Source organism: Cyprinodon variegatus, unplaced genomic scaffold, assembly GCF_000732505.1.
Source record: "Cyprinodon variegatus isolate N-32 unplaced genomic scaffold, C_variegatus-1.0 Scaffold622, whole genome shotgun sequence".
In the NCBI taxonomy this organism is placed as follows: domain Eukaryota; kingdom Metazoa; phylum Chordata; class Actinopteri; order Cyprinodontiformes; family Cyprinodontidae; genus Cyprinodon; species Cyprinodon variegatus.
In genome coordinates, this window is record NW_015151075.1 from 124,460 (window position 1) to 152,131 (window position 27,672).

The window sequence follows — 27,672 nt, forward strand, 5'->3', positions numbered from 1 at the left end:
TTAGAATTGTGTAAGTATCTTTTCACTTCAGCCTACACCATTTTGGTCATTACATCTGCTCTGCCAACATTTGATTGTTACAATAAGTTTTTTCATCCGTTTCCTTTGAAAACAAGTATATGATGGGCCTTACAATTCAGATTTTATGTGTATTATTGAAACTATTGATACTAGAGAATTACTTTTGGTGTACTGGACTTTCAGCTATGTTCTTTTGTAAATTTGTCCATGTACAGCTGTGATTTACAATAGTAAAAGAAAGCTCAAAGGTGGCACATCTTCACAGATGCATGACAGAAATGTCAAGTGGTAATGAGGTGTTCGAACCTGAAAAACATGGAGCTGATGATCATTCTTAAATATTGTTGAAAAATGTCAAAAAGCTTGTCAGCAATTGTAAAAAGTACTTGAATATTACAATTCCAATAAAGTCAAATTTATAAAAAAATCTATTTAATCAATCATTCAACACCTAAAAGGTAATTAACCATTTGAATTTGAACAAAAAAATCTGTTGTCATAAAGATTGTTTTTATAGAGACTTTATTATTTTACAGTTTTATTATTGTTCAGTTTTCAAGGTGCTTTGAGTCAAAAGTAAGTTTCCAGCAGTGAGAATTTTCTCCTGTAAGTATTTATATATATGCTAAGTGCTGAGTAGAGACTGCTGAAGCAGAAAAGAGTTGATATTAGGAGAATATTGAAGTATTAATGAAAGTTTTGATTAAAATAAACAAGTAAAGCAGGTGTTGGATTAAAAAAGTGACGCTGCAGGAAAACAAACATATGAAACAAATTAGATGTCTGATCATATAAACCTGGTGACCTTTGAAACCATTCATGCTCAATAACTGTGTGGTCAGGACTTCATTATCACCATTTCTTTTACAAGATGATGGCTGACGTGATCTATCATTTTATTTCTTTGGGATAAAATAGAGAGTACACAGATTAGGACTGAATCTTAGCAGAGGTGTAAAGCTCCACTGCCATCTATTGATGGCATGTGGGATAGTTCTGTGAGCGGTCTCAGACTCAAATTGAGTTTTTGGCAAATTGTTTTCTGTAGGAAAACTATAAATCAGTTTTGTTAAACACTTTCCATTGAAATATATTTTATTTGACCACAATATGTTAAAGTAAAGCAGCTTTGGAATACAACACAGCAAGGACAACACAGTTCCCATGTGTAGGAGATGACAAGTAGATAAGACAATAAATTAGGTGACACACCAGAATGAATGGTTTCACAGCTAAAAAGTACAATAAATATTTGCTTTGGAGAATTGATAATTCTTAAACCTCATCAGCAAGGGATTTCAAACAGAGGTGTCTCTCCATATAAACAAATAATCAGCATTTTATTCATCAAAGAAATGATAAACACATATTTTGCTTCATGTAGATTTCCATGTAGATTTATCTGTTGGTATTGTATATATGTTGTTTTCTTTCTAGCTCTAAGAGTTCAATCATATTGCAGAGATGTTTAAGATTGAAGCCAGTTACAGTTATAGTGGATTCTAAGGAAAACCATATGAAAATTAGAAGTGCAAACCCTATCACCACCAAATGTTTCAGATGAAATCACATGGACGTGTTTTGGTTACAAATAGGTACATTTTTAGTCTCTTCCCTTTCACTAGCTTATCCAGTCTTTTTACATGTACTGGGAATCCATGATGTCGAGATACTTGGCATCAATCACTCTGGGAAGCAAGCTGGTCCTGGAATAGAAAGCACAACATCCTTAAAATATTTTGCTTTTTTATTTAGTACAACAGCTTCTAATAAACAGCTTTGTTTACATATACTATCTGGAGGGAAATGAAATGAACATCATTAGTAGGGATGGGAATTGAAAACCGGTTCCTGTTCAGAACTGGTTCCGTGTGTTCCGATTCCATGGCATCGTTTGGCAGCTCGCTTAACGGTTCTCTTAACGGTTCCAGGTAGCACCAGAGCCTAGCGCTGGGCAGTACAACGTCACATTTTTTACGCAAGTTATGCACACGGCATTCAGTAAGCAAGTACATTGTGACCCCAGGGGAGATGAGTTTATTTCCCGACATTGTACAGTAATGCTTTTTCATTAAACAGATGAATTCTCCATTAGATTTATATGACTGTGACGAGACGGGTAGCATGACTGACCCAGAGGCTGGCAGCTCCTGTTTACTGCCTTCTGTTTTCACCGAGGCAGGCAAATATAGAACGTCCCAGGCGAAGGTAGACAAATGTCACCGTGCACTTACCAAGTTCATTGTTTCACAGAATCGATAAGAGAATCGATAAGGAATCTAATCATTTTACAGAATCGATAAGGGAATAGGAATCGTAAAAATCTTATCAATTCCCAACCCTAATCATTAGAATTTGCTGTCCTTACTTTGTCCTGATAAAACTTGCATATCACAGTAAGAGCTCGGATGTTACATGTAAGTCCAAAAGCCCTTATTGCATTTTTAAACTGAAACTGTCTTTAAAGAAAATAAAGTAATTCATTTTAGATAAAACAACCTTTAATCATTATTCCTAACTACATGTAATTATGAGTCTTATTTTATTCAGTAAAATCAAAGCATTGAGCAGCTGATCTGAAACTTAACCATAGCCCTTTTTGATTCACCTCACTCATTAGTGGATGCGGGTATCTCACCTGACAGGGACCAGTAAGATCATCAGTAGAGGAAACACCATCTTCATGTAGGGGAGAGGATACATCCCAAAAGCACACAAGATGATCAGCTGAACCATCTGCAGGGCTGTGAAGAAGTGTACTTTTCTCTGAGGCACACGTCGTATGTAGTGAGTCGGAGGATAAGATGTCTAGACCGACAGAAGGGGAATCAAGCAGTTATTCCACAATACAGTACAACATAAAGTATTGCTAAATTCCTTTTTCAATGAGTGCCAGGTCAACCCTAATTCATTATAATGGGTAAACACACTGTCTTACCGCTGACATTGGTACAAAGCCCTAACAGCATTGTTTTGGATGTCTTCCACAAATAGCATCAAGGTTCAATATATCAAATATATTGAACCTAGATTTTTAAAATCTAGTTAAGGTTTCACTGATATAAGATTTTCAGACTCAAACATAAAAGAGAAAAAGCTATTTTCTCATGTGTCAAAAAACCAACTTTAACCGTTTGTAGTCTTATTCAGATTCTTACTATGCTCATTTTGTTCAACAAATCAATTTTAAATAGTTGACTTCCAAGTCTGATCTTCTTAAAATTGACAATGAGCCACACAACCCATATTAATCATTGTAACCCCAACCCCTTTACCGGGGAGCAGAAGACCTCGCTTATTCAGCCAGGCCAACAATTCCCTTTAACGACACCCCTTTCAGAGAGTTAGACAGGTATGGGGCATTGCAGGGTAAAAGAATGAAGTCAAACGTCCCCCATTCCAAAGGGGTGGACCCGTTCATCTGTTTCAATTTGCATGTTTTCCAAACCAAAACAAGGTTTTGAGGGGCTACTATATAAAACCTTGAGCTCAACTTCCTGGATGGGAAGTGAAATGTCATCAAATTTGGAAACAAAGTCCAGTGGATTGTTTTTTAACTTTTATGGAATTACTATGACCTGGATTACTGACAATCTTTACCAACATACACCCATATTAAAACCCCGTCTTGAAATCATCCTTTCATTTTACCAATTTTAGTCTTTGTTAAGGTAAGAGAGGCTGGCATACTGAGCACTATACTATCACATAAGTTTATTTTTGTATGCAAATTATTGTTATCATACTGAAAAAAATTTCAAAAATCTTTAGTTTAACAAGAATCTCAGGTGAAATTATTCTTTTTCTTTTTTTTTGTTCCTTTTCTTTACTATGGACTTTTTTTTTTTATTCAAGTACTCTTCATCAGTATTTTATTTAAGTACACCGGAGGACTGAAATTATGAGCCAAACAAGTAGAAACCTAATGGCTGAACCAAGCAATTAATAGTTTGAAAAATCTTTCTGCTCACCTGCTCTTTCAGCAGCAAGGTCATTCGGTCCACCATCTGATTTCCATCAAGTGAAGTGGCTGCAATGTAAAGGAAAAGACCATAGAGGACAGGCTTGGGAATCCACTGGAGAGGAATGGGTAGCATGAATGCAGATAGGCCGATCAGGATATTTGCTGCTAGTGAGGTGAGACGTGTCTCTTTGACACTGACGATCCTTTAACGACAGAAAGCAAACAAAGAAACAAAGAAAAACTGTTTTATTCAAAAATCTCTGTGGTTTCTTTATGGTAACGCAATAAAATAGATAACAATGGCTCACTCTGCAGAAATGTCTCTTTCAGAATTAAAAGGATTTGTTTCATTTTTGGTCAACAAAAATCTAAAAATATCTTTGAAAATAAGCAGGTTGGGTGTTTATAAACCGATATTTCTTTACAAAAAAAAAAAAAACAGCAAACATAATCTTTATGTTTTGTCCCTGCTCTAAACTCAATCATAAATATTTATGTAATAAACAATAGATTCTATTAATCTGATAACATTCATCTGATGATCTTGCCTTAGATAATTAAGTTCTCCAAAGCATATGCATTTGGATAATGTTTATAGTGGCCTGTTTAAATTCAAGGATTTTCATGGTAAAACAAAATCTTACATTTTAATCTACAGTAAGAGTTTCTTAATCCTGGTCCTCAGGGCCCATTGTCCTACATGTTTTAGGAGTGTCCCTGCCTCAACACCTGAACTGAATGAAAAGGTAATTAACAGGCTTTTGCAGCATTTGAGGGCTTACAAGGTGGAAATGCAATCATTTGAATCAAGTTTTCTTGAGTAGAGACACATCTAAAACACTGAAGGACAGTGGTCCCTAAGGAGCAGGGTTAAGAAATGCTGCTCTAAATTTGGGAATATCTCTAACATGGTCTTAAGGTTCTTAAGTGGAGCTAATCGCAGATAAAACTGGTCAGGTCTCAGTCCTAAGCTTCCAATTGTAAGCAATACCTTCAGAGCTTCAAGCAATGCAGCATTAAAATGTGTTGTTTATCTTAATTTGTGTAGTGGATCTCAAGACTCCATATTGCTTGACCAAGGACCCCAAGTAGGGTCACAACTAAAACCTTTGGGATCAATGTTCTAGACCACAGATGCCAAACTCCAGTCCTTGAGGGTCGTCGTACCTTTTAGATATGTCTTTGCTTTAACATATCTGAATCAAATAATCAGTTTATCAATAGGACACCACAGAACTGGGTGGCATGCTGAGGAAGTTATTCAGTCAATAGATTGAGTTGTTTTTGACCAGGGATATAAACACATGGCAAAAATGCAGGTACCACATGTTTATTGAAAGTAGAATACACAAATTATCACAGTAATAACATGAATTTAGCAAGTCATAATGAGTGAAAAGTATATAAAAATTGACAAAATGAAAGTCAGAATTAGATTTTCGACCATGCTTCAACAGAATGATTAAAGAAAATAAAATAATGAAACAGCCCTGAACAAATCGGGACCCCTAGAAAAGGTTTAACATAAAGTGATGAAAGGGAGATATGTCTACAATCTTTTAATCAGTCAATGGGCCTATATATAGAGTTACAGGCATCACAATGCTGTTTGGTGACATGGTGTGTATCACACTCAATATGGACCAGAGGAAGCAAAGGAAGAAAAAAAAGGAGATTAGACCATCTCCAAGCAGCTTGATGTTCCTGGGATTACATAAACTCATATTGTTCAGAAATGTAAAATCTATGGGACTGTAGCCCAGAAGGAAAATCGATGACCAATAGAGATGGATAGTAAGAATTGTAACCCCTTTTGATGTTCCTTCTGTTAAAGGAACATCAGTAGCATATGATACCATCTGTTGTTGTTTGAGCAAAGGTGAACTTATTTAAGACAACCGAGGAGGTCACCATGGTTTAAAACAAATCATAAAATACAATGGAATTTACAAAACTACATGTTGCTAATTAATAAAACTCCTGAGAGAATGGACATATGGACAGATGGGGAAAAAAAGTAAAAATTTTACCAACATTTAACAGCTTAATGGTCACAAACAGAAAAATGAAGCATATCAAGAAAATAACACTGCCTCCATTGTGAATGGAGAAGGAGGCTCTGTTATGTTCTGGGGCTTCTTTGCTTCATCTGGCAAAAGGGGTCTGAATCTCTGTAGGGTATTATGAAATCTCTGGACTTGCAAGGGATTCTTGAGAGAAATGTGCTGCTCGGAGAGCTTGGTCTCATTTGCAGGTCATGGATGTTGCAGCAGGAAATGACCCAAAACACACAGCTAAAAACGCCCATGAATGCCTAAGAGGAAAACATTAGCTATTCTGAAGTGGCCTTAAATGAGCCCTGACCCAAATCCAATGGAGCATCTTTGGAAGCAGCTGAAACAGGCTGTCTGGAAAAGGCATCCTTCAAACCATAGACAATTGGAGAAGTATGCTCATGAGGAGTGGGCCAAAATATTTGCTGAGAGAAGCAAAAGTCTGATTCACTGTTATAGGAATTGTCTCAAAAGGTTGTGCAACAAAATATTAATTTAAGGGTTACCTTTTGTTTCATTAGTTTATTTTTTTAAATCATCCCGAAGCCTGGTTGAAAAGCATTTTCTGAATTTCATTTCTTCATTTTCATAGAATTTTTATTTATTTTTATATACTTATTATTTTGGTGTCCATTGTGTTTTTGTCTGTCATTAAACGAGGGGCACTAAGAATCTTGTCCATGTGTGTATCTGAAAGTTGTAGAACACCGGCCCTTCAGTTTGGCTTCAGTTTAGCACGCCTGATGTAGAGGTAACTATGATGGTGACAGTTTACGTAAAAGTTTACGTCTTTTTCCACAATTGTTAAGAATAAGATATGCATCAACAAGCTAACTTCTGTATGTCTGTTATCTAAAGTGTCATCTGTTACTGTAGCACCATCAAAGTAAATGACTTAAAGCTTAACAAGCTGATAGAGAAGCCCCCCTCTGTTCTAGGAAGTTCTCTATCACCTCTAGAAATGATTCCTCAAAGATGAATTCTTCATAAAATGAACGTTATGGACATCCAAGAGCACCCTCCTGAGAAGGCCGATAAACATCAGCAGTGTCTTTATTTAAAGGCTTTTTCAGATCTGAGTTAAAACAGCATATGTTTTCTCTTTTTAATCAATGAAACCTTTTTTTAAACCAAATCAAATGGAATTCATGGTGCTAAAAAATCAGCATAATTATCATACATCTTCCCTGCACAGCAAAGGATTCAAACTCTTTTTTTTTTTTTTTTTAAACCATCCTTCTTTTAACTTTACTCACGTTGTGTAGACGTGTCCATTCTCTACATGCTGTTCCACTTTGGCAAGCTGACGGGCATGTAGGGAAGAATGAGGAAAGGCAGCGTGCATCCATGGCAACCCCAGACAGGACATGAGGATGTTGATGAAGCCAGTCAGCATTAAGTCCCAGTGGAACGCTGTGCCTTTTAACAACCTGATGGAAACGTGCACACACACACACACATATAAAACTCCAACTTAAAGCGTAAAAGGAACATTGCTGTTCTTATTCAGAAGTTATTGGAGAGAAAATAGACATAATTTATGTCATACTTTCTTGTCTTTTCTCTCTATTCAGACATAAAAGTGGGTTCTTACTTGTGTTCCGGTACATGTGTAAGAGAGATGACAATGTTCTGGTCTATAAAGATTAGCAGTGCAAGCAGGAAACCTAGTCCAACAGCACTAAGTGCTGCCATTCCTGACAGGTGTTCAAATGCAGGGTACTTGAAGATTGGACCATCATGGACGCTGAATACAGGAACTTTTAAGAGAGAAAATACATTATTCACACAGTAACCAACTAATAACAGCGTTGAATCACTAAAGCTGTTGTGTTCCATAGCTGTGAGTTTGAGCCTCAAGGGTAGTCTTCAATAAATACCTTCATTTGATGGATCTGTACTTACGCTGTATGTCAATGAAAAGATAGGAGCCAATGAAGGAGAATATCAGCACGGAGATAGGCAAAGCACAGTCAGACACCACTTCTCTGATTTTGCAATTCAGAAATGGGCTGCATTGGAAAAAAAGCATCACATAGTACAACTTTCTACAGCTTTCATGAAGTGTGTTCTACAGTAGAAGAAGTATCACAATAAATATCTCTGTAGTTGCTTTTTTACGATGGGAATAATATCTAATTTAAATTCACGAATTGATAAATAAAATGTGATGAATATGACATTTCAATGGGTAAAAAAGAAAATGCCGAAATGCTTTGAACTCAAACTAACAGATGATGCAATAACTTCTCCTAATCTTCACGTCATCCTAAACTGATGCAGCACAAATGAAATATTGCTTTTGTTTAGGAGGTATTTAGGCACCGGTGCATCCGTTTCAGCGTTTAAACCTGAAGTCAGTGATAGTTATCTAGGGATTCTACACTCAGTACACTAAAATTGTTTCTTTAGACAGAGTACATAGTAGGCTAAAGCTATCGCCTACAACACATTTGATATGTTGTTAATAGGCCTATTCTGCACTTTTTGGCATACACTTTATGGTAATGCTATTGATTATATAAGATGTGCTTGAAAAGAAACAAATCTAAAAAATGAAGGACAGTGATGCCCTAGGACCAAGGTTGGGGGGGGGAGCTGCTCTAGTTCTGTCTTGTAGTTATTGTTTCATATTTTATTTTTATAGGTTAGAGATGTTTACCTAGAAGGGTTTTCTGACACATCACTTGCAATTCTAGTGTGAATAAAAATACATTCAGGGAAGGGGATAGGCTCTTTTTCCCCAGAAATTAAACTATTTAGGTGTAAAATACTTAAGAATAACCCCCCAAAAAATTATGAAAAGCAAAATACATTGTTAAGATGCTAGCTTTGGCTGATAAGAGTGCTTCATTATTCCAAATATAATGAGTTTTATACTCATATGGATTGAGATTATACTAAAGAATGATAACTGAAATGATAAATCTTAATGGAATTGAAAAACAGATGTGTCCCACCATGCCTGCATATGGTAAAGCACTGGTATCAAAGTCTATGGAGAGCCAGTGTACTGTCCTGTTTCTCTACTTTAGCATATCTGATTTCCATTGTGGCTTATTTACATGTTTACTGAGCTGCAATGTGAAAACCAAGTGTTAAAGGCAGGCAGTCATTTTAAAACCTGGAGGACCCCAGCCCTCAAGGAGCGACTTTGGACATCCCTGTTTAGAAGTGTCAACTGCTTAAAGCAAGTTTGGAGTGGTATTGAATCTACTCTCTATGGCACTGAAGGGTTAGCCCACACATTACTGTGATAAACATACTGTATGTAGCATTCAAGTTCTTAAATATGAAGTTCTAGTAGTACTTAGGTAAATCATTAAATCACTTTGTTGAACAAGAACTATGAGCCAATGTTTGTAAAATATCATACCTCTTCTTGATGAGGTAGAGTGTGTAACCCAGCCACAGAGTCCCCAACATGAGCAGCAGACAAAGAATGGGCCTTTCTCTTGTGCAATGCACCAGGGTCTCTGGCAGATAGTATAAAACTTCCTCTTCTTGATGTCCAAAAAGTGACATGTTCCTCCCAGTTCCATGCTTTGGCGCAGTTGCTGTTATGTTCTCAATGTCTTTCAGAATTTCATCAAACTGCTGACTCACCACTGTGCTGTTTGTGGTTGCCAGTGTTGGCCCATGGAAGTAGTGTTCAAAAACTGTGAGAAAAGATAGGAATGAGAAAAGAAGGATCATTTTTATCCACTGTCATGCCAACATGTCTTTTCTAAACTTTTGTTTTTAGGAGTATTCTTTGTTAGTTTCCCACCAGCTGTAAAAACGAGTTTTAGCAAAAGAGAAAAGCAGATTAAGGTATCTTTCGCTGCTCAACACAGAACTTTATTGCCTGTAGACAGAGTTAAGGGCTATATTTATATGTTTGATTATTAAAAATCGTTAAAAGTGAATAAATATAAACAAAACAGAATTTAGTTGTCCATATAAAGGAAACACATGAGTTTCAGTTCCTAATAAAAGTATTCGTTTTTGGTTTTTGTTCTGCACTTCAGCCCACCATAAAATAATTACATTGTCCCAGCCTGGAAAATAAAAAAAAAAAATAATTTTCATTTATTTATATGCTAGAAATATATTTCTTTAAATTTTTAAAGTTTGTTAGTATTTTATTGTCCTGTAGAGTATACCATGAAATATAAGATGATGGATGCAGATGAGCTGCTATAGAGTTTAGCACCCAGAGGGTTTTATATTGTTTTATAATACTATGTTAAATTAAAACACAGGATGAAATGCCTTGTGAATAAAATAATCTTTTTTTATTGTATATCTACATGTTTTTGCATATAGATAACTAGATTTAAATTTCTTATTCTATTTTTAATTAAAGTTCATTATATTGTTATTTAAACAAACACATAAACTATTATTTATGAATTATTTTCCATACATTGGATTGAAGCACTTTTGGCCCTCACTACCTCAGAAAACTCTGCTGGGGTTAATCATATCGTCTGGACAACATTATCTATTACAGCTGGGTTTACAGCTTGGGTCATGTTTTCTGACCTTTCTGGGACTTACTTTTGACAGTGCCTTTCACTGCGTCCCCAACAAAAGCTATGGAGATGAACAATGCAATGACCTCTTCAGTTGAACTACATGATAAGACAAACAGAAAGAGAGTAAAATCACAAATCATATCTTTTTACTTACAAGAGCAGCAGCCTATTCAAAGCAAACTAACAGAAGATAAGCCAAGAGAGAAAAGAGAGTAAAGTTAGTGAGGAAAAAACTTATGGCAAAAACAAAGAAATCTTTGTTTTTTTACTATTGATTTCACTTAAGTGCATGGCCCCGTAGGTTAATGCTCATTTAATGTATTACAAGCAAGAGAATCTAAATTGTAATAAAAGGAATTTTCTTGTGTATTTACCGTTTGAAGAGTTTCATCATTAAGCTGACATTGAATAAGCCCCCGAGGATAAGGAAGAAGCTGTTCCATAAACCGATGCAAGCATAGAAAGCATCAAAGTCGAGGTTGTAGTCATCACAGATACCTCTGATAACTATGAATTATAGATACAAGCAAAACACAGACACAAACTCATAAATATTTTGCATTTCATCAGAATTACTCCTGTACAGCCACATGGAAATTCTAAATTATTTGCTGTGAATAATATTGCAGCTTTTTATGACTTATTCATTCTGTTTAGTGATTGAAAATGCACTAAGCTTACAAAACATATGTTAGACCATATATAGGTGTAGAGGTATCATGCATTTAAGTCTGTGTAAGAAATGTAAAACAAATGCAAAACAAACTGCATCATTAAAAGCTATAAATCATAGATTAGACTGATTATAGCCTTGAAAAATTGTTATTCACTATCTGTCTCCTTAAAGTCATTTGTTTATGTGTAAACTACATTTTTTTTATTTTCTTCTTTACTTTTGTTTTTCTGTTGATATAATTAATATAAAGTGCTAAAATCATAATGCATAAGGATATTTTTTTTTGAAAATATTACCCAACAATACACACCACTGATGAAAATGGCCAAAGGTGCAGTGGTCAGAGGAATGACCAGAGGTGAACCAGCAAACAGAGAGTATATCACTCCTCCAATGCTCTGGCCAACAATGGTCTTCTGGACATCTGTGATTGCAAAAATGAACCACAACTGTGTACTTAACACATACAAATAATATTGTATAAGATAGGACAAGGTATTCCACCCTTTTATTGTCATTACACTGTCACATGTACAGCACAACGAAATTCACTCTCTGCATTTAACCCATCCCCTTGGGGAGCAGTGAGCTGCGATTTTCAGCACCCAGGGAGCAGTGTGGGGTTAAAGGTCTTTGCACAGAGTGGAATCTGTGGGAGTGAGTTTCGAACTCACAACCTCAGAATTCCAAGCTCTATGCCCTAACCACAAGGCCACCTCTCCCAAAATATTATAATACTATTCCCGATACATTATTAAAACAGAATCCTTACCAATTTCCCCTCTTGTGCTTTCATCATTCAGAGAGCCAAAGGCAATTGCAGGGAGGAGAATTGCAATGTAGAGGAAAATAGCAGTGGTCGTATACTTCAGTAAACAGCGATCTTTTCCTGTTAGACCTGTAAATTGGATAATAAAAGGGATGAAAAGCTAAAACAGAGATCTACCAAACAGACCACCAACAACTTTGTCATACCGTCTGTGAAGTCTGAAGGATAAAGAGGCAGTCTCCGGCGGAGGTCATCGTAAACCCCTTTACCAGCTTTGAAGAAATCTTTGCACTGTGAGCCACAAAGCAAAATATAGCCAGGACAATTGAAATGAAGAAAAATATGGGAAAATCTAAAAAATGTGTCTTATTCTAATTTTAGTGTTCCTCACATATTATTTTGCAGATAACCACATGTACTGTACCTTTATAATAGTGAACAAGTTAACAGACAAACAACTTAAGAACTAAACATGTATCATCCATTTGTAAAACTAGAATAGAATAGAATAGAGCACTACATAGCATTTATCTGGATTCTTTCTTTTTAACTGGCTTGTTGTGGGTAAAATGGTATATTTATGTATGTATTTATTTATTTATTTTTTGCAGTGGTTGCTTCATGTTGAGTTAAACGATGTTCCAACCAGGCAGACAATTCAGCAAAGTGCAGTTTTCCATAAATTCTAATAATCAGAAAATAGGAAGGACCACAAAAAGGAGGACAGGACCGCTGAACATCAGAGAGTCTAGCTTGGAAACAATAGCTGCAACTAAAAGCTGTTGACAATGGCAAGAATCTGCTCCGATCACTTTTTTATAGTAAAATAGGTATTACTCTGCCAATCACCTGAAATTTGTAACCAATTTCAATATTTTTGATTTCCTTTACAAAGCCATTAAAACATTGAGTATATGCATTTATTGGGTGTAGGATTAAAGCTCCTGCATTATGGAGGCACTCTTCACTAGATAATTATTTTGTTATAAGATATCAAAGGCAGCCTGTCTGTTCTCTGCATCATACAGGTTTATTCCGACAATAGCAATTTTGTGGATGTGGATTTAAAAAAAATTTTATTTTTGCAAACTGGGCAAGAACATCGACATACTTTATTTTTGTTTGTCTAGAGGACACGAGGATTGTGCTTGCCTAACAATACGGCGTGTGGAACCCTTCTGTTCCAGGTGTATTGAACTATGTATAGAATACATATAGAATTAAATACTACAAGTAAACACAGGACTATTCAATACAAAAAAGATTACAATAAATAAATAAAGACGATAAAATGGACTGTAAAGCTAAGACAATTATTGCATATAGCATATTTAACAAAATCTGTGACATGGAAGTAATTCCAGCCTCCTGAATCAAAACCACAGCTGAAAATATGATTATCATCTTTTCAGATGACATGCCATACAGTAAGAGCTGAAAACATTTTAGGTTCAAAACTACTAATTCGGCCTTAGAACATTTTGGAATCTATTTGCGCAATTATTCACTGCATCAACAAGAGGAAGATAAATATCTGTATACCTCAGAAAAGATTACGAGCCCAAACAGACCACTAGTCGTGGATGTGTTTTGTGAAGAAAAGGAAAGTCACAGTGAGGTGTATTAATGCTGCATGAATACTATATGGGTATAGTGAACATTAGAAAAGGCCTCATGCAGCACTTGCATTAAAAAAAATCTGCCTTTTAGTGAAAATCCTTTCACACATTTATTATTCATAAATACACTATATGTACATGTTAAACTAAGGTTTTTGCAGTCGATGCTCGACAGTCCTGGGGGACATTTAGAACGATATGTATTGGAAATAAACGTAAAATAGAGAACACTTAAATACAAATTGAATTATATATCCAACAAGGATGCTTTTAATCCACTTCAGTTTGTGCTCCAAGATTGTGAATTTAATGCTTTTCATTGTCTGAAATGTTACTTTACCAACCAAGTAGACTATGGATCACTATCTCAGAAATAAACATACTGTATGCTTTGTGTGGTTTGCAGTTTACAATAAATAAAAGGATAAAACAATGGCTTGGCAGCTCCAATCCAATACTAAAGTGCCGTTTACAACCCAGTAGGAAGATAAGGTGCGGCATCAAACTGTTGTTAACTGCAGTCTCTAACGAGCCAATCCCCTACCTTCTCTCTATATGGTCTTTGGAGATTCCCTCTTCTTCAACACACGTGTTTCCTCTTATCTTAAAACTGCATACTAGGAAGTAGTTTATCGCTGAGCTCTTCACATTCTGCCGTCAGCATTATGAAAGGGTTGGCAGTGTTTTTATACCGTTCCCCAGCTGCTTGTCATCTACTGCTCTGGCTAATAGGGTGTGCAAACAGAATACTCTGATAATTTGGTTCATCTATTTTACTGCACTACATCTTTATATGCCTGGATAATGCTTGAAAACACATGGGTGGTCTCCAAATTTGGAGAGTTCAAGAAGCCAGTAGAGGGAGTATGTGCAAGTGAGGGCGCCTGCTCAGAAGGATCAGTGTTGTACTGACCAATGCATTTTGGCATTCATTTATCACTGTGTGATCTATCAGTAAATTCAAGGCTGATCCCAACACAGTACTTCCCAGTTTAACTGTAAACTTTTGTTTCACACCTGGAGAGCTTTTCCTTTCCGTGGGTCCGACTCATCTACTTCCTCTATGGCCGTCTTCTCACTGATTACAGAGAGCTGGTGTCGCTGAGAGATCAGCTCCTCTTTAAACTCTTCCTGAGTTTTTGTCTCCAGAAGCTTTTGTCTGAAGGCAATGTCGGAGAACATGGTGGCAAATGTTCTACCTAGTTCAACGGCTGTTTTGGTGCTTTTCTGCAAAAAAAAAAAAAAAAGGATTTCAACAGACCTGGTTTGTTTATTTAATAAAAATGTTTATGTTAGCTGGAGATTGGTTCAGCATTTTGTAGGATATCATTCTTGGATGTGGATTTTCCAAAAAATAAAAGAATAAAAATGGATTTGCAGGTTTGAGCCTATTAAGGATATTTGGTTATCCAAAAATGGTGAGAATTATCTATAACGGCTAAAACAAATGTGCATTTTACGAGCATCATGAAGAGTCACTGAAAAAGGAAAACAACCATTTTAGATTTAACATTTACATTTAGAACTGTACCATTAGAAATACATTTTAAATGTGTTTGTGATTGTACATTCTAAATTAATTAAATGCTTCAATTTGAACATGTATTTTAAATGATCTTTTAACTGGAGGATTTGAAAACAACGATACATCAATCTGATTAAAAATACTTTTTTAAACATTTAAAAAAGTAGTTCCCGTTTCCATTTCCATCACCATGTATCTTCAAATCCTTCTAGCAGATGCATTGTCTTCTCATTTTAACGTCTTAATTTCCCATTTTTATTAACCTTCTGGTCCCTGTGTATACTTTTAATGATTTCCCTTTTCCATTTAGCTTTTGCATGTCCCATATGAGAACACTGAAAACCCAGTAAAGACAGCTACTGTTGCTCCTCAGTTGAAACCAGCTCTCCCATTGGTTAGTCAAACTTGTATCACGACATACATGTTTTATGTTGAAATATATTTACAATAAATTAATGTATTCTATTCTTTAAAATGTGTTTTCTGAAATAGGATAAAAACTTAAATTGGAGTATTTAAAAAAAATATATACAATTTACAATTTATCTTTGCTTAAATAATTTAAAGGAGAAACAGCACATTCCCATTACTCTAGATAAAATATTTACAAACAACATAATGTGTAGTCAGACTAAATTTCATTGGAGGCATTGATCATATTATTTTTTTTTTTAAATAGTATAACTAAATCACCTTCCATCATGTTGTTTTGGTAGATAGAAAGTTGTATTAAAATGCAGTGAAATTTAGCTTATAGTAGAACATTTAAATGTGCCTTTACAGAACACATTTAAATTGGATTTCTAATTGTTTGATTTAGATGTTAAATTTGAAATTGTCCTTTTTTCTTTTTAAGTGACTCTACTGGTCCTCCATAGATTTTTGACTATTAAACAACTTGTACATGTTAAACCACACTTTTTGTAGCTATGAAAAAGCTTCTGAAGAACAGTTCATTAAAACTGTTTGGTTTCAACGTAATCCATTAAGATTGAGTTCTGAGCCATTCTAGAAGCTTAAAATGGTAACATAGGCAAAAGTAAACCATTTCTAATAGATATGTTAGATCATTAACTGTTTAAAAAAATATCCATCTTGTTTTATGAAGTCACTTCTCAGTCTTACCATTCTAGGTGGAGCAAGGATTAGGATTACATAACGAGCCTCACAACAGTTGACTCCCCAGTTTTGGGGCCTCTCCAAACGGGTGATGCAGACTTGACGTCTCTGCAGGTTTCTCACATTGGACCTTTCAGAAAAAAAAAATGAAACTTAAGCTACAGCATGTATGTCAAAATGAAGGCCCTAGGGCCAAATTTTGGTCTGAAAATTTAATGAGAACCTCTAAAACCAAAGAGGGGTGTATCATCTCACAAAGTAAAGATGTACATTCTTGGTAATGATAGAAAAAGGTCAAAACTACTAAAGATATCTGAGATCAGTTGAAATATCTCTCTGGGTTGTTTGTAAATGAAATGATTAAATCAAAAGTTTCATTAACAGATGCAACCAAGAACCTAAACCTTTTAAAGACTTATTCAGGCCGAAGTTGCCCTACATAAAAAATTTGATTGACTACGTATTTCTACTGCTTTTCAGAGTAACAGGTCTCTCTGATCTGATTCTGCCAAACAGGTCTGTTATAATGTAGAAATGTATTGATCATAAAAGAACTGTTTGCTCTCATTGCTGAACTCACAGAATACAAAGCCAGGATTGCTGGTAATGAATACCGGTTGCGGTAGTAGTCACACCCTGAATTGTCTCTGACAGAAGATGAACTGCAGAGGTAAAAAGAATGAGAAAACAAGACAAATAAGGTTTTTGATGCTTATTTGAGGGTAAATAATTGCAATTTAATGATTATTAAGACCTCTATTTTTCACTCACCATTTATATCTCTCCCTCCTGCATCTGTGAATAAAGAGTTCATCACCTCTTCTACGTTACAGCTGCCATGGCCGTCCTCCACCATGTGAGCAATCATTCGCCTAAGAACCTCATCCAGAGTGGAACCTTTTTCATCCAAAAGGATGCTTGCCTGAGAAAGGAAGCTATCCAGGTCTCTGTGGGCACGCACTTCTTCTTGAAAATTCATGGGCTTCACATACTGAAAGGAAAGAATATTAGAATATATACGATTATTGACAGTAAAAGATGATTAATTTGTTTTAGTATATACTGTACAGAAATTACTACAAGAGCAGTTATGATATTGTGCTACAAATATGCTGGATCATCCCTGCAAATAAGTCTCTAGTGCTCATGAAAATACAAATTGATATGATAAACACAGGCCATGACCAATGAATACAGAGCTTTTGTACCTTATTTGTATCTTATTTTACTTTGCAAAAATATACATTTGGGACATGTAACTGTATAGCCTCTCTGACTATACAGTTGAAGAATACAGCTGTGAGTGACTGTCTTATTACATCAGTGCCTCTAGTGGCAAAATAAAGAATTACAAGAACAAACAGATACATTTGCCTTTGATTTTTTATTTTTTTTACTTGCCTTTCAGGGCAGAAAATAATACAAGAAAAAAAAGAAAAAAACTTGAAACTTTTCCTTTCTCTCTTGCCTTCCAGGGCTTCCGTAACCTACTTCCTCTACTCTCTTTCCCTCTTTTTGATGACTTCATTTTACACATTTATGGTGATATTGCTGAGAAATACATATTGCTGTTAGAGAAATCAATGGTGATGTGCTTGCAGACTGTGCTATTCCTCATGATCAATGGATTACAGCCCGATTAAAGTGGTAAGCTTCCTGGGTTTTGTTTTCTGTGTGTTTTTGACATTATCTGAACCAGTTGTGTTAGATCATATCTTTAATTGCCTTTTATAATTTAAAACCAAAGATTATGGCATTACAAGAAGTCGTATCATAATCTGCAATCGCATGGCTTCTTAGATATCAGAGTTTTTTTGTGTCACAAAAATTTTCTTTTCTGAGTTGGAAAATATTTCCCAATTCACTGCAAGAATGCAAGACTATAGAAGAATATAATCAAAACTGTCTTAAATTGATCAAAGTCAAGGTAGTTCCTAAAAGAATTACAAGGCTTTAAGTGAGATCCTGTTATTAAAAAGCATTTAACTGCTTGATCATCAGAACAAGTTCGGAGCAATTTGTTGGTCTGGATTGTGCACAAGTGGAGTGGATTCAATACAAAAAAAAAAAAAAAAAAAAAAAGGTTCCTACCCATTATTCTACAATGGGAACAACTGTCCAAAGTAGAAGACATTTAGGCAATGCCAATTATCTCATCTGAATATCTCATCTTAAAGTTCATGACAAGACAAGGACTGAACCTGAAGATTTTTCATGAGTTGTCAGATTCCACACTTATGGATTAACCACAGTTTGTATATAATATATATAATATATGAGCAATGCTGCTTTTGACAGATAAGAAGAAATAAACAAGACTTGCCATAGAACACAGTAACATGTTTCACAAAAACAAAAGCCAGGAAATCTGCAGTGGTCCAGTCAAAGATCGGACTCAAATTTAGCTATTAATGAGAATTGTGTTCATCTTTCTAGAAAGTAAATTAACCTACATTAACCTAATTAACCTAACTAAAACATTTTTAAAATGTTTTCAAAAGACAGATATAGGCATACAGAAAACTACAACTGAGAGCAAAAGAATCACAGCTAAAGCATCAACTAAGATGTTCCTATTTTTCTATACAAAAATCTATTTCACCTTCATATGATAAGTAATGACATACCTAAATGTGTTGAATTATTTTGTGTATTTGAAGCTAATTTGAAAAATTACTCTCGATAATAACTGCTGTTTTGTTACTTTTTAGCAACATTGTAAACATTAGCTTACTGAAACTAAACCTTACTTTTCTGGTTGTGTTTAAAAGCCCATATCCAGGACCTTCAGTGTCTGCAAAAGAACATCAGCAAAAAAAGACAAATAAAAATAATTCAGATTTTGTTCATGATTTTAAGTTTTAAGTTTTTTCTCAAGAAATGCAGATTTTTAAACAGAATGATAAATAAAGACTGTACTTAAAAAATTAACTTTTAATAGGTTAGTCGCCTTTTTCAGAACAAGTCCCACCATTTTCATATATGTCTTCGAAACTGGTAGGTAGGTCCTGCTCCAAATCCTCCTTCTCTCCATCCTTTAGCTCTGTGAATAATACATTGAGGCACAGTCACATCATTTGTTTTACAACAGAGGTAATCTCATAAAAGTAACAGTAAATGTCTTTGGAGAGCCTCAGATGCTGCCGCATTATGATCACACTGAGATAAAACTGCTTTTTGAATCAATGGGATGCGAGCCACATTAACAGCATCTCCAGTAAGGGACAATTTATTCTGCCCTTCCTCCACTTTGCCATCTGTTGACAAGAAAACAGCAAGAGGGGGGAGAGAGTGAAAGACCCAATAAAAAAATCCCTCTCAAACTAGACCTGCAGCAATATAACAGCAGCCTCTCGTAAATTCCTTCATGTACAGAAGATAAATATAGGCTTTTGATTGTGGGCCTTATGGGAGGAAGGAAGAGAAACCACCTCAGAATTAGATAATTAACCCTTCATAAGCCCCAGATTTAAGCAATGATTATTCCTTCACCCCATCATTAACTCAGAGATCACCTGCCTTGTTATTCACCCATTAATTAACCTTCAAACACACAGAGAAGGGACTGGCTGTGCTCAACAGAATGTGAAACAGACCATCAGTAAGCAAAGAGAAGCTTTGATATTAGCATAAAGAACTAATAGAATATTTTGAAATACACATCATCACACGGGCGGGGGGAAGCCAAATAAAATTTTATACAATATAGATCACATAGAGTCCATAAGAGGGGAGGACTCTGCTGAGAAGTGCAGCCTCCATAAACATTATATGCGACTTCAGCTACATACCCATCTCCTGGAAAACATATCCATTCTTAGACCTCCCAGTGGATGGGGCCTCTGTGGAAGAGAAAAAGTAAATATATTTACAAAGCTTCAGGCTTAGTTTCAGGCTGACAGTCTCTTATAATAAAGGTTTTTATTATTGTTTGCATTGTCTGGGCAGTCACCATCCTGCATATCAAATATGAAAGGTTAGAACCACATGAAATATAACCAGGGGAGAATAATAAAAACGATTCATCCTATAAAAGTTTAGACCCCATTAGGATCTGTCTCAGTATATTATGTATTTTTTTTAGGAATTACTTATTTTTCTCTCTGTTAAAGTGATACAATTAGCAGTTTGGTGATATTTAGGTTTTTTAGTTAGGTTATGATCCACAATTTCTAATTTATAAGACCCCTATTAGAGAGATGCCATAAGGTTTTTTCTGGAGTCAGATATTTACATTGGATGTGTAAAAAAAGATTAACTTTTAAGCAGATCTGAACTGCTAAAACTGCATTTGACATAGCTAGAAACAGACAGTAAGGACTTCCCAACAAGCAAAATAAAATTACTAATTGGGGGAACACAAATGTTGGTGGTTTAGAAGTGATTTTTTTTTTTTTTTTTTACTGACAGTAAATGAATGCAAATGGAGGTATTTAGCGAAATAAAAGTACTTTTCAGTAAGAAAATGTAATATTCAATAAAAGAAAAGGTGATTAAAAAAATACATTACGCCCCTTCAGTCTAGATCATCTTCTTTTTGGTCTTTTAAGTATTCATGCTTAACATGCCTAGTATATTGAAAGCAACAATAAATAATGTCGTCTTCCATCTTTTTAATGTGACAATATCTGGAGAACCTTTTACTAATGAATTATGATAGTGTTAGATTGTAAAAATGGTCTGTTATAAAAATAAGAAAACACTTTTAACACTGTGATCAAAGTTATCGGCAGACAAAAGATCATTTGAAATCATGAAACTTTAGAGAAAAGATCTTTTCTGAGTTGGACAAGTTGCTTTAAGCTTACTGAATATTTTTTTGTCCCAGTGTAACAACGTGAACTTTAAAATTCTTCAAAAGGCAAGCGGAGGATTTGGGTTAGGAAAACACTGGAAAGGCTAACAAAGGTGAGATACTGAGCAACTGAAACAAACTTCTTTCACATTTAGTTACAAGAAAAACCTGATGCCAGCTGTGTGTGGTGTTTGTTAAGGTGATCATATATCTTCAGGGTGCTGCTGCAGCTGTGCAGAAGCTGTGCTTTTTTTTTCTCAGGCAGAATTTGGCTGCAGGGGCTCTGGAGCAAGGCTATATCTCAAACGTGATTAAACAGAACATTCCCAGGCCTCCTCCGCATCACAGGGGTCTGTGCAGAAATCCAGGGGGTTAACCCTAAGCTGTTTGTGTGGGGCACTTTAAAAACTGAAATGCGGCATATCAATAAACTTACCTTGCCGTGCCACATGATATTAAAATTGTTGTGATGACATAAATGGCATTTGGGTTGAACATACAGAAAAAAGACCAAATATTGTATGAAAATCATAAACAAATCTTTTCCTCGTCTTGCTTATAGAGAACAAAGACTAGCAAAAGATTGTTCATGTATACCTCATGTGTTCTCAATTCATGTGTTAGCCTTAATTACTATCTCAAACAAAATGTGGGATAGGAACAAAACAATAAGATTAAACTGTAATCTTCTCCACAGAGTAGAGCTAAAACCATGAGACTGAAACCAAAATAGTCGTTTTTCTGCTCCTCTGACCTTGTGTGTTAAATCTCTCACTGCACCAGAAGGTGGGAATTCTTAGCTGTTACTGGGATGTCAGGGTTACCCACTGTTCAACCATCATGACTCTTGTTTTTTTGTATCATCATTTCTTGTAAGCTGTGTGTTACAGCAAGAATTAATGATAAACATAGACAATAATTTAAGGCAACTTTTAAAAAATTGACACAGCCAACCTTTAAAAGGAAAAGCGCAGATTACATTGATTACACCCCTTTAAAAGAGAATCTTCAAATTCTAAATGTCTATATTGCCATTAAAAACTTTTTGCAACCAACTGTTTGGTATGTAAAACTAATTAAACCTGAATTTGAAGATTTGCTTTTTTTTTTTTTTTTTTTTTTTTTTTTTTTATTATAAAATTCTGCCACTTACTTTTTTTTCTGGATGTTAACCTTGAGTATTTCTGCTTGCAAATTGCTGAATTGTAAATCTAAAGTTGGGATAGTAGGCTAGTAGGGCTGCTCAGTGGCAGAGTAGGTAGCACTGCTGCCTTGCAGCAAGAACATCCCAGGTTTCGATTCCCAGCCCGGGTCTTTTTATACGTGGAGTTTGCCTGTTCTCCTTGAGAATGCATGGGTTCTCTCTGGGTACTCTGGCTTCCTCCCACAGTCCAAAAACATGACTGTTGGGTTAATCTGCTTCTCTAAATTCTCGTTAGGTGTGAGAGTGTGCGCAAATGTTTGTTTGTCCTGTTTGCCTCTATGTTGCCCTGCGATGGACTAGTGACCTATCCATGGTGTACCCCGCCTCTCGCCCATAGACAGCTGGAGATAGGCACCAGCCCCCCTCGTGACCCCAATAGGGATGAAGCGCGACAGAAAATGAATGGAAGTTATGATAGTGTTAAACTTATTCTTGGTTTTAAAAAGTAGGATGAAATTATTCTTTGGTTTACATTCAGTAAAACAAATTAGCTTATTCAATGGCCTTAATGTCTCATACTTTAAACGCCTTTGAACGGTTTGTATTTATGTTAAATGTATGTAAATTGAAGTTAATATTCAGTTTGCAATTGAATATGAACTTTTTGAGAAAAAAAATCTTCCTAAGTAATATATTTTTATATCAAACAGATATAGATATATTAGCAAAGATTTTAACACAATAAAGTAATTTGCCTAGTAATGATCCCATATAAAATGCATGAACACTGTGCTACTGTACAACACGCAAGATTTGCCAGGTAAAGACATATTACACAAACAGAGAGCACCCGATTGTATCTGATAGGTGTGACAGATTTTCAGGGTTTTGAACATTATACCTCTGTTCAAAATATCTAAAAAAAAAAAAATTTGTCTGTACCAATTTCTGAAACTATTTTCCATAATGTGTAGAAACATTTTGCAAGCAGTAACAGTCAGCAAGTATATGATAAGAACCTTGTATCGACTGTTTCTGCTTCAAGAATTTGAAACCACATTGGAAGTGTTAACCTAAAGCACAAAGGTCACCACCTTTTCACACCATGTCATACATACTTAGATAAATGCAGTGAAGAAAATATGTATTTTGAACACCCAGCTATTTTGCAAGTTCTCCCACTTAAAAATCAGGGAGGGGTCTGAAATTGTCACCCTAGGTGCATGTCCACTGTGAGAGACATACAAAAAAAAGAAATCCAGAAATCACAATGTATGATTTTTTTTTAAACTATTTATTTGTATGATACAGGTGTAAATAAGTACTTGAACACCTGTCTATCAGCTAGAATTTTGACCCTAAAACACCTGTTAGTCTGCCTTCAAAACGTCCACCTCCATTCCATTTATTATACTAAATTAGATGCACCTGTTTGAGGTCATTAGCTGAATAAAGACACCTGTCCACCACATACAATCAGCAAGAATTCAAATGCAAGATCTCACCTCGTGGGTTCTCAATGATCCTAATAAATGTGAGGAATCAGCCCAGATCTTCACGGGAGAAGCAGGTTAATGACCTGAGAAGAGCTTGGACCACCGTTTCAAAGGTTACTGTTAGTATTACACTTAGACATCATGGTTTGAAATGATGCATGGCACAGAATGTTCCCCTGCTTAAATTAGACCACGTCGAGGCCCGTCTTAAGTTTGCCAGAGACCATTTGGATGATCAAGAGGAGTCATGGGAGAAAGTCATGTGGTCAGATGAGACAAAAATAGAACTTTTTGGTAATAATTCCACTAATTGTGTTTTGGAGGAATAAGAATAATGAGTACCATCTCGAGAACACCATTCTTACTGTAAAGCATGGGGGCGGTAGCATTATGCTTTATGGGTGTTTATCTACACATGGGACAGGGCGACTGCATTGTAATAAGGAGAGGATGACTGGGGCCATTTTTTTTAAGATTTTGGGGAACAACCTCTTTCCCTCAGGTAAAGCACTGAAGATGGGTCGAGGCTGGGTCTTCCAACATGAAATGACGTGAAGCACACGGCCAGGATAACCAAGGAGTGGCTCTGTAAGAAGCATATCAAGGTTCTGGCGTGGCCTAGCCAGTCTACAGACCTAAACTAAATAGAGAATCTTTGGAGGAGCTCAAACTCTGTGATTCTCAGTGACATCCTAGAAACCTGACTAATCTAGAGATCTGTGTGAAGGAGTGGGCCAGAATTCCTTCTGCAGTGTGTGCAAACCTGGTGAAAAACAACATGAAACGTTTTACCTCTGTAATTGTAAACAAAGGCTACTGGACGAAATATTAACATTGATTTTCTCGGGTGGTCAAATACTTATATGCAGCTGCATCATACAAAATAAATAGTTAAAAAATCCTACATTGGGATTTCTGGATTCTTTTTTTTTTTATTATTATTATGTCTCTCACAGTGGACATGCACCTAAGATGACAATTTCAGACCCCTCGATAATTTCTACACAGTAGAACTTTATTGTTCAAATACTTTTTCAACTTTTTCAAATACTTATTTTTCTCACTGTAAATAATATATAAAAGCAATATAATCATAAAATACGACAGTGCCCAAATAGGAGCATGTCATCTCGCAGCAAGCCATATGCTTTTTTGAAAGAAATGTGCTTTAAGTTTAAAGACATTGTGTTCCACATTTTTGGGACATAAGAGAAAATAATTCCTTCTCCTCTAAATGTTCACCTAGTTTTTGGGACAGCTGAAAGCAGGTGGCCAGTGGATCATACAAGGGAAGGAAGGAATAAGACCTTTTACGCTTTTATAAGCGAACAATAACTTTTTTAAATTAATTCTCGGATGCATGTCGTACCAATAAAAAGATGCTAGGAAAAATGAAATGTGCTGGTAAGAAGTTGGGTAGCAGCATTTTTAACAAGCCTAAGACATGATGCAAGTACTGAGTAACACCATTACAACGTGCATTAAGGAAGTCAAAGTGAGTTGAGATTAGGGCTGCATTATTCTTTCCAAGTCATGCCTGGACTTAAGAGGCTCATGTTGAGGCATGACTTGACATAAGGTACTTGTCTTAATTACAAGAAAAAGTTTCTGGAAGGAAAAGGGCTAATAACTCTAAATCTGTCATATTCTGTCAAATTAAACCTTAAAGACTGTTTAAAGAGAATTCCCCAACTTTTTTCTCAAACAAATTATAAATATCATGAATGTTCTAAACACATTAGAGTCTCACAACTTTCTATGATTGTGCTGTGGATCTAGAATTAAATTTGGGTTTCAATATTCCTATATTTTTGTCTGTGCATAAAAAGTGAAGCCTCATATCATTATAGCCTTCAGCACAGACTTGCCCCTGCTGGTATAAAACAAACAGTGAGGCTGCTTCTGAACTGTTGTCAACTAAGCAACTTTGACGCTGTATTAAGCACCTCTTTAGACACCTCTAGCTACAGTTTTTTCAAGATAGCGACTAGCAACAATTCTAGCAAATTTTTTCTATCTGGCGGTTGGTGACAGCAAATTAGTCTGTGTTTATTGTGAGTGAGCCCCTCCCTCGCGTCTGAGATGCAGCAGGTGCAGCCTGTGTCTACAGTTAGAGAGCAGAGCGACTACTCTACTCTGTTTCCTCACTCAACATGAGTCCCACATGCACAAGCCTGAATTTAAAATCAGAAAGCAATATTTAGATTATATCTTTTGTTAAACTATTGCGGTATAATAAAATAGCGTGTTGGCATGGTTGAAGCTGCCCTAGCGGAGACGACCTCAACTTCCCAGGGAAGACTACAGCTTATTCTCTGTAGTTTCTAACAGTAAAAAATGTGCCTTATTATCCACCTGAAACAAAGTCAAGCCAACTTTAAACATCACATGTAAATAAGAACAGAAAAAGACAGGCATTAAATTAGAAGCCATTTGTCTAAAGAATTAATCAAAGAATATCCCACCAACTGTTTTTTGTGTCCATTCAAGTACAACTGGTAGATGAAAACCACTCTACAGTCTTAAACATATTTCATAATCAAATGTTGACCCAGTTTTCAAAAAGTAATTTACAACAATGTTAACCTTTTTAACATAATTCATGTAAATGTAAATCCCTTTATAGTCCCACAATGGGGAAATTCACTCTCTGCACATGACCCATCCCCTTGGGGAGCAGTGGGCCGCCACTGTGCAGCTTTCAGGGAGCAGTGTGGGGTAAAAGATTTTGCTCAGGAACCCAGAGTGGGGGCTGTGGGGATTGAACCGGGAACTTGGAACCTTCTCAGAGCACAAGGGCACTACTCTAACCACAAGGCCAATACTCCCCAATTTCTCCATCCATCCATTAAAGATACCTGCCATTGATTGACAAACTCACATTTCAGGTTCAATGTAAACCACTTGTTGGGACACTAGACAGAATAGTACAACAGTGAGGAAATTTGTCCTTTTCATTTTACCTACAGTTCTTTGGTTATATATTTTGCTTACGGTACCTAAAGTGACTTACTGAGTTTTAAACAAGCAAACTTTTGGCCTCTAGGCCAAAAAACCTTATTCCTTAAAAAAGAGATTAATCAAATTTAAGTATTTTTTATGTGTTCATTGATGAATAAAGTAAAACAAATCCTACATGTTTCATTGATTCTATTTTTTAAACTTTCTAAAAAATATACAGACTTCAACGCTGCTGAGAACAGAGCAGCATTATAATTTTCTTTACAATGAATAAAGTCAAATTTGCTGAATCTCAAGATGGGAGTATGTTTTCAGTGATCCTTCATTGACTATCTCTTTGTTTATCATGAAGGTTATAAAAATGAAAATATTTGACATGACTTGATAAAAAGGCGAAGGAAGAGTCAATAAACTAAAATGTAAATCTCAAATAAACTACAAGAAAAGTCTAGTCTTCTTTTGACTATGTATATTTTTCTACACCATGCTATACCACTAAACTTAACTGGATGATGGTGTTGAGGGTAATTTTTCAAAAAAGAAGTTGGAGTTTATAAAGGTTGTTTTGTTTTCTTCAATTTCCCGTTATCCTTGTTCGGCTAGACATCAGGTGACCTTGAGCAAAAACAAACAGAAATCTCTGGCAACAACAGCACTGGGATATTACATCAAAAACGTTTGTTTACTTCAGAAAGAAATCGTTTCTTTTAAATATATATATATTTTTTTAAAGACAAAAAATCCACTTAAACAAATATTGAAAACAATTACTTAACCTCCTAAGCCTTAGTGTCTATTCACCATACAGTATATGCATACTGATATTTCAAAAGCCATTTCTCAACTAGTAAACTACCTATCTTGATATCAAGTGGTTCTGAAGGATGATGTTGACGTGAAAATATGATATTAAATCATTCTGGAGCATGGGTAAAGGAGGTTTAAATGCCAAAAAATAAATTCTGCTTAAAAAAAAAGTTTACATACAAAATCTCTTACTATTTCTGTA

General features: G+C 35.6%; 1 protein-coding gene across 3 annotated transcripts in view; it reads right to left on the reverse strand.

Moving 5' to 3' along the window:
* Positions 1–542: 542 nt before the first annotated feature.
* LOC107096406 (sodium bicarbonate transporter-like protein 11) overlaps positions 543–27,672 on the reverse strand; it is a 37,995-nt gene continuing 10,865 nt past the window's right edge. For 2 of the 3 annotated variants that reach the window (XM_015393042.1, XM_015393043.1), the window contains exons 2-20: positions 20,059–20,109; positions 19,239–19,310; positions 19,018–19,061; positions 17,039–17,258; positions 16,848–16,929; positions 16,274–16,397; positions 14,641–14,850; positions 12,211–12,295; positions 12,008–12,133; positions 11,546–11,659; positions 10,934–11,066; positions 10,582–10,655; positions 9,416–9,698; positions 7,945–8,051; positions 7,634–7,799; positions 7,296–7,469; positions 3,993–4,188; positions 2,660–2,829; positions 543–1,727 (exon numbers count right to left, since the gene is read on the reverse strand). In XM_015393042.1, the coding sequence (XP_015248528.1) occupies positions 1,661–1,727; positions 2,660–2,829; positions 3,993–4,188; positions 7,296–7,469; positions 7,634–7,799; positions 7,945–8,051; positions 9,416–9,698; positions 10,582–10,655; positions 10,934–11,066; positions 11,546–11,659; positions 12,008–12,133; positions 12,211–12,295; positions 14,641–14,850; positions 16,274–16,397; positions 16,848–16,929; positions 17,039–17,258; positions 19,018–19,061; positions 19,239–19,310; positions 20,059–20,109 (2,498 nt within the window). In that variant the 3' untranslated portion in view covers positions 543–1,660. Of the gene's footprint in view, positions 1,728–2,659; positions 2,830–3,992; positions 4,189–7,295; positions 7,470–7,633; positions 7,800–7,944; positions 8,052–9,415; positions 9,699–10,581; positions 10,656–10,933; positions 11,067–11,545; positions 11,660–12,007; positions 12,134–12,210; positions 12,296–14,640; positions 14,851–16,273; positions 16,398–16,847; positions 16,930–17,038; positions 17,259–19,017; positions 19,062–19,238; positions 19,311–20,058; positions 20,110–23,711; positions 23,844–27,672 lie in introns of those variants that run through there. The other variant, XM_015393044.1, reaches the window with a different exon arrangement.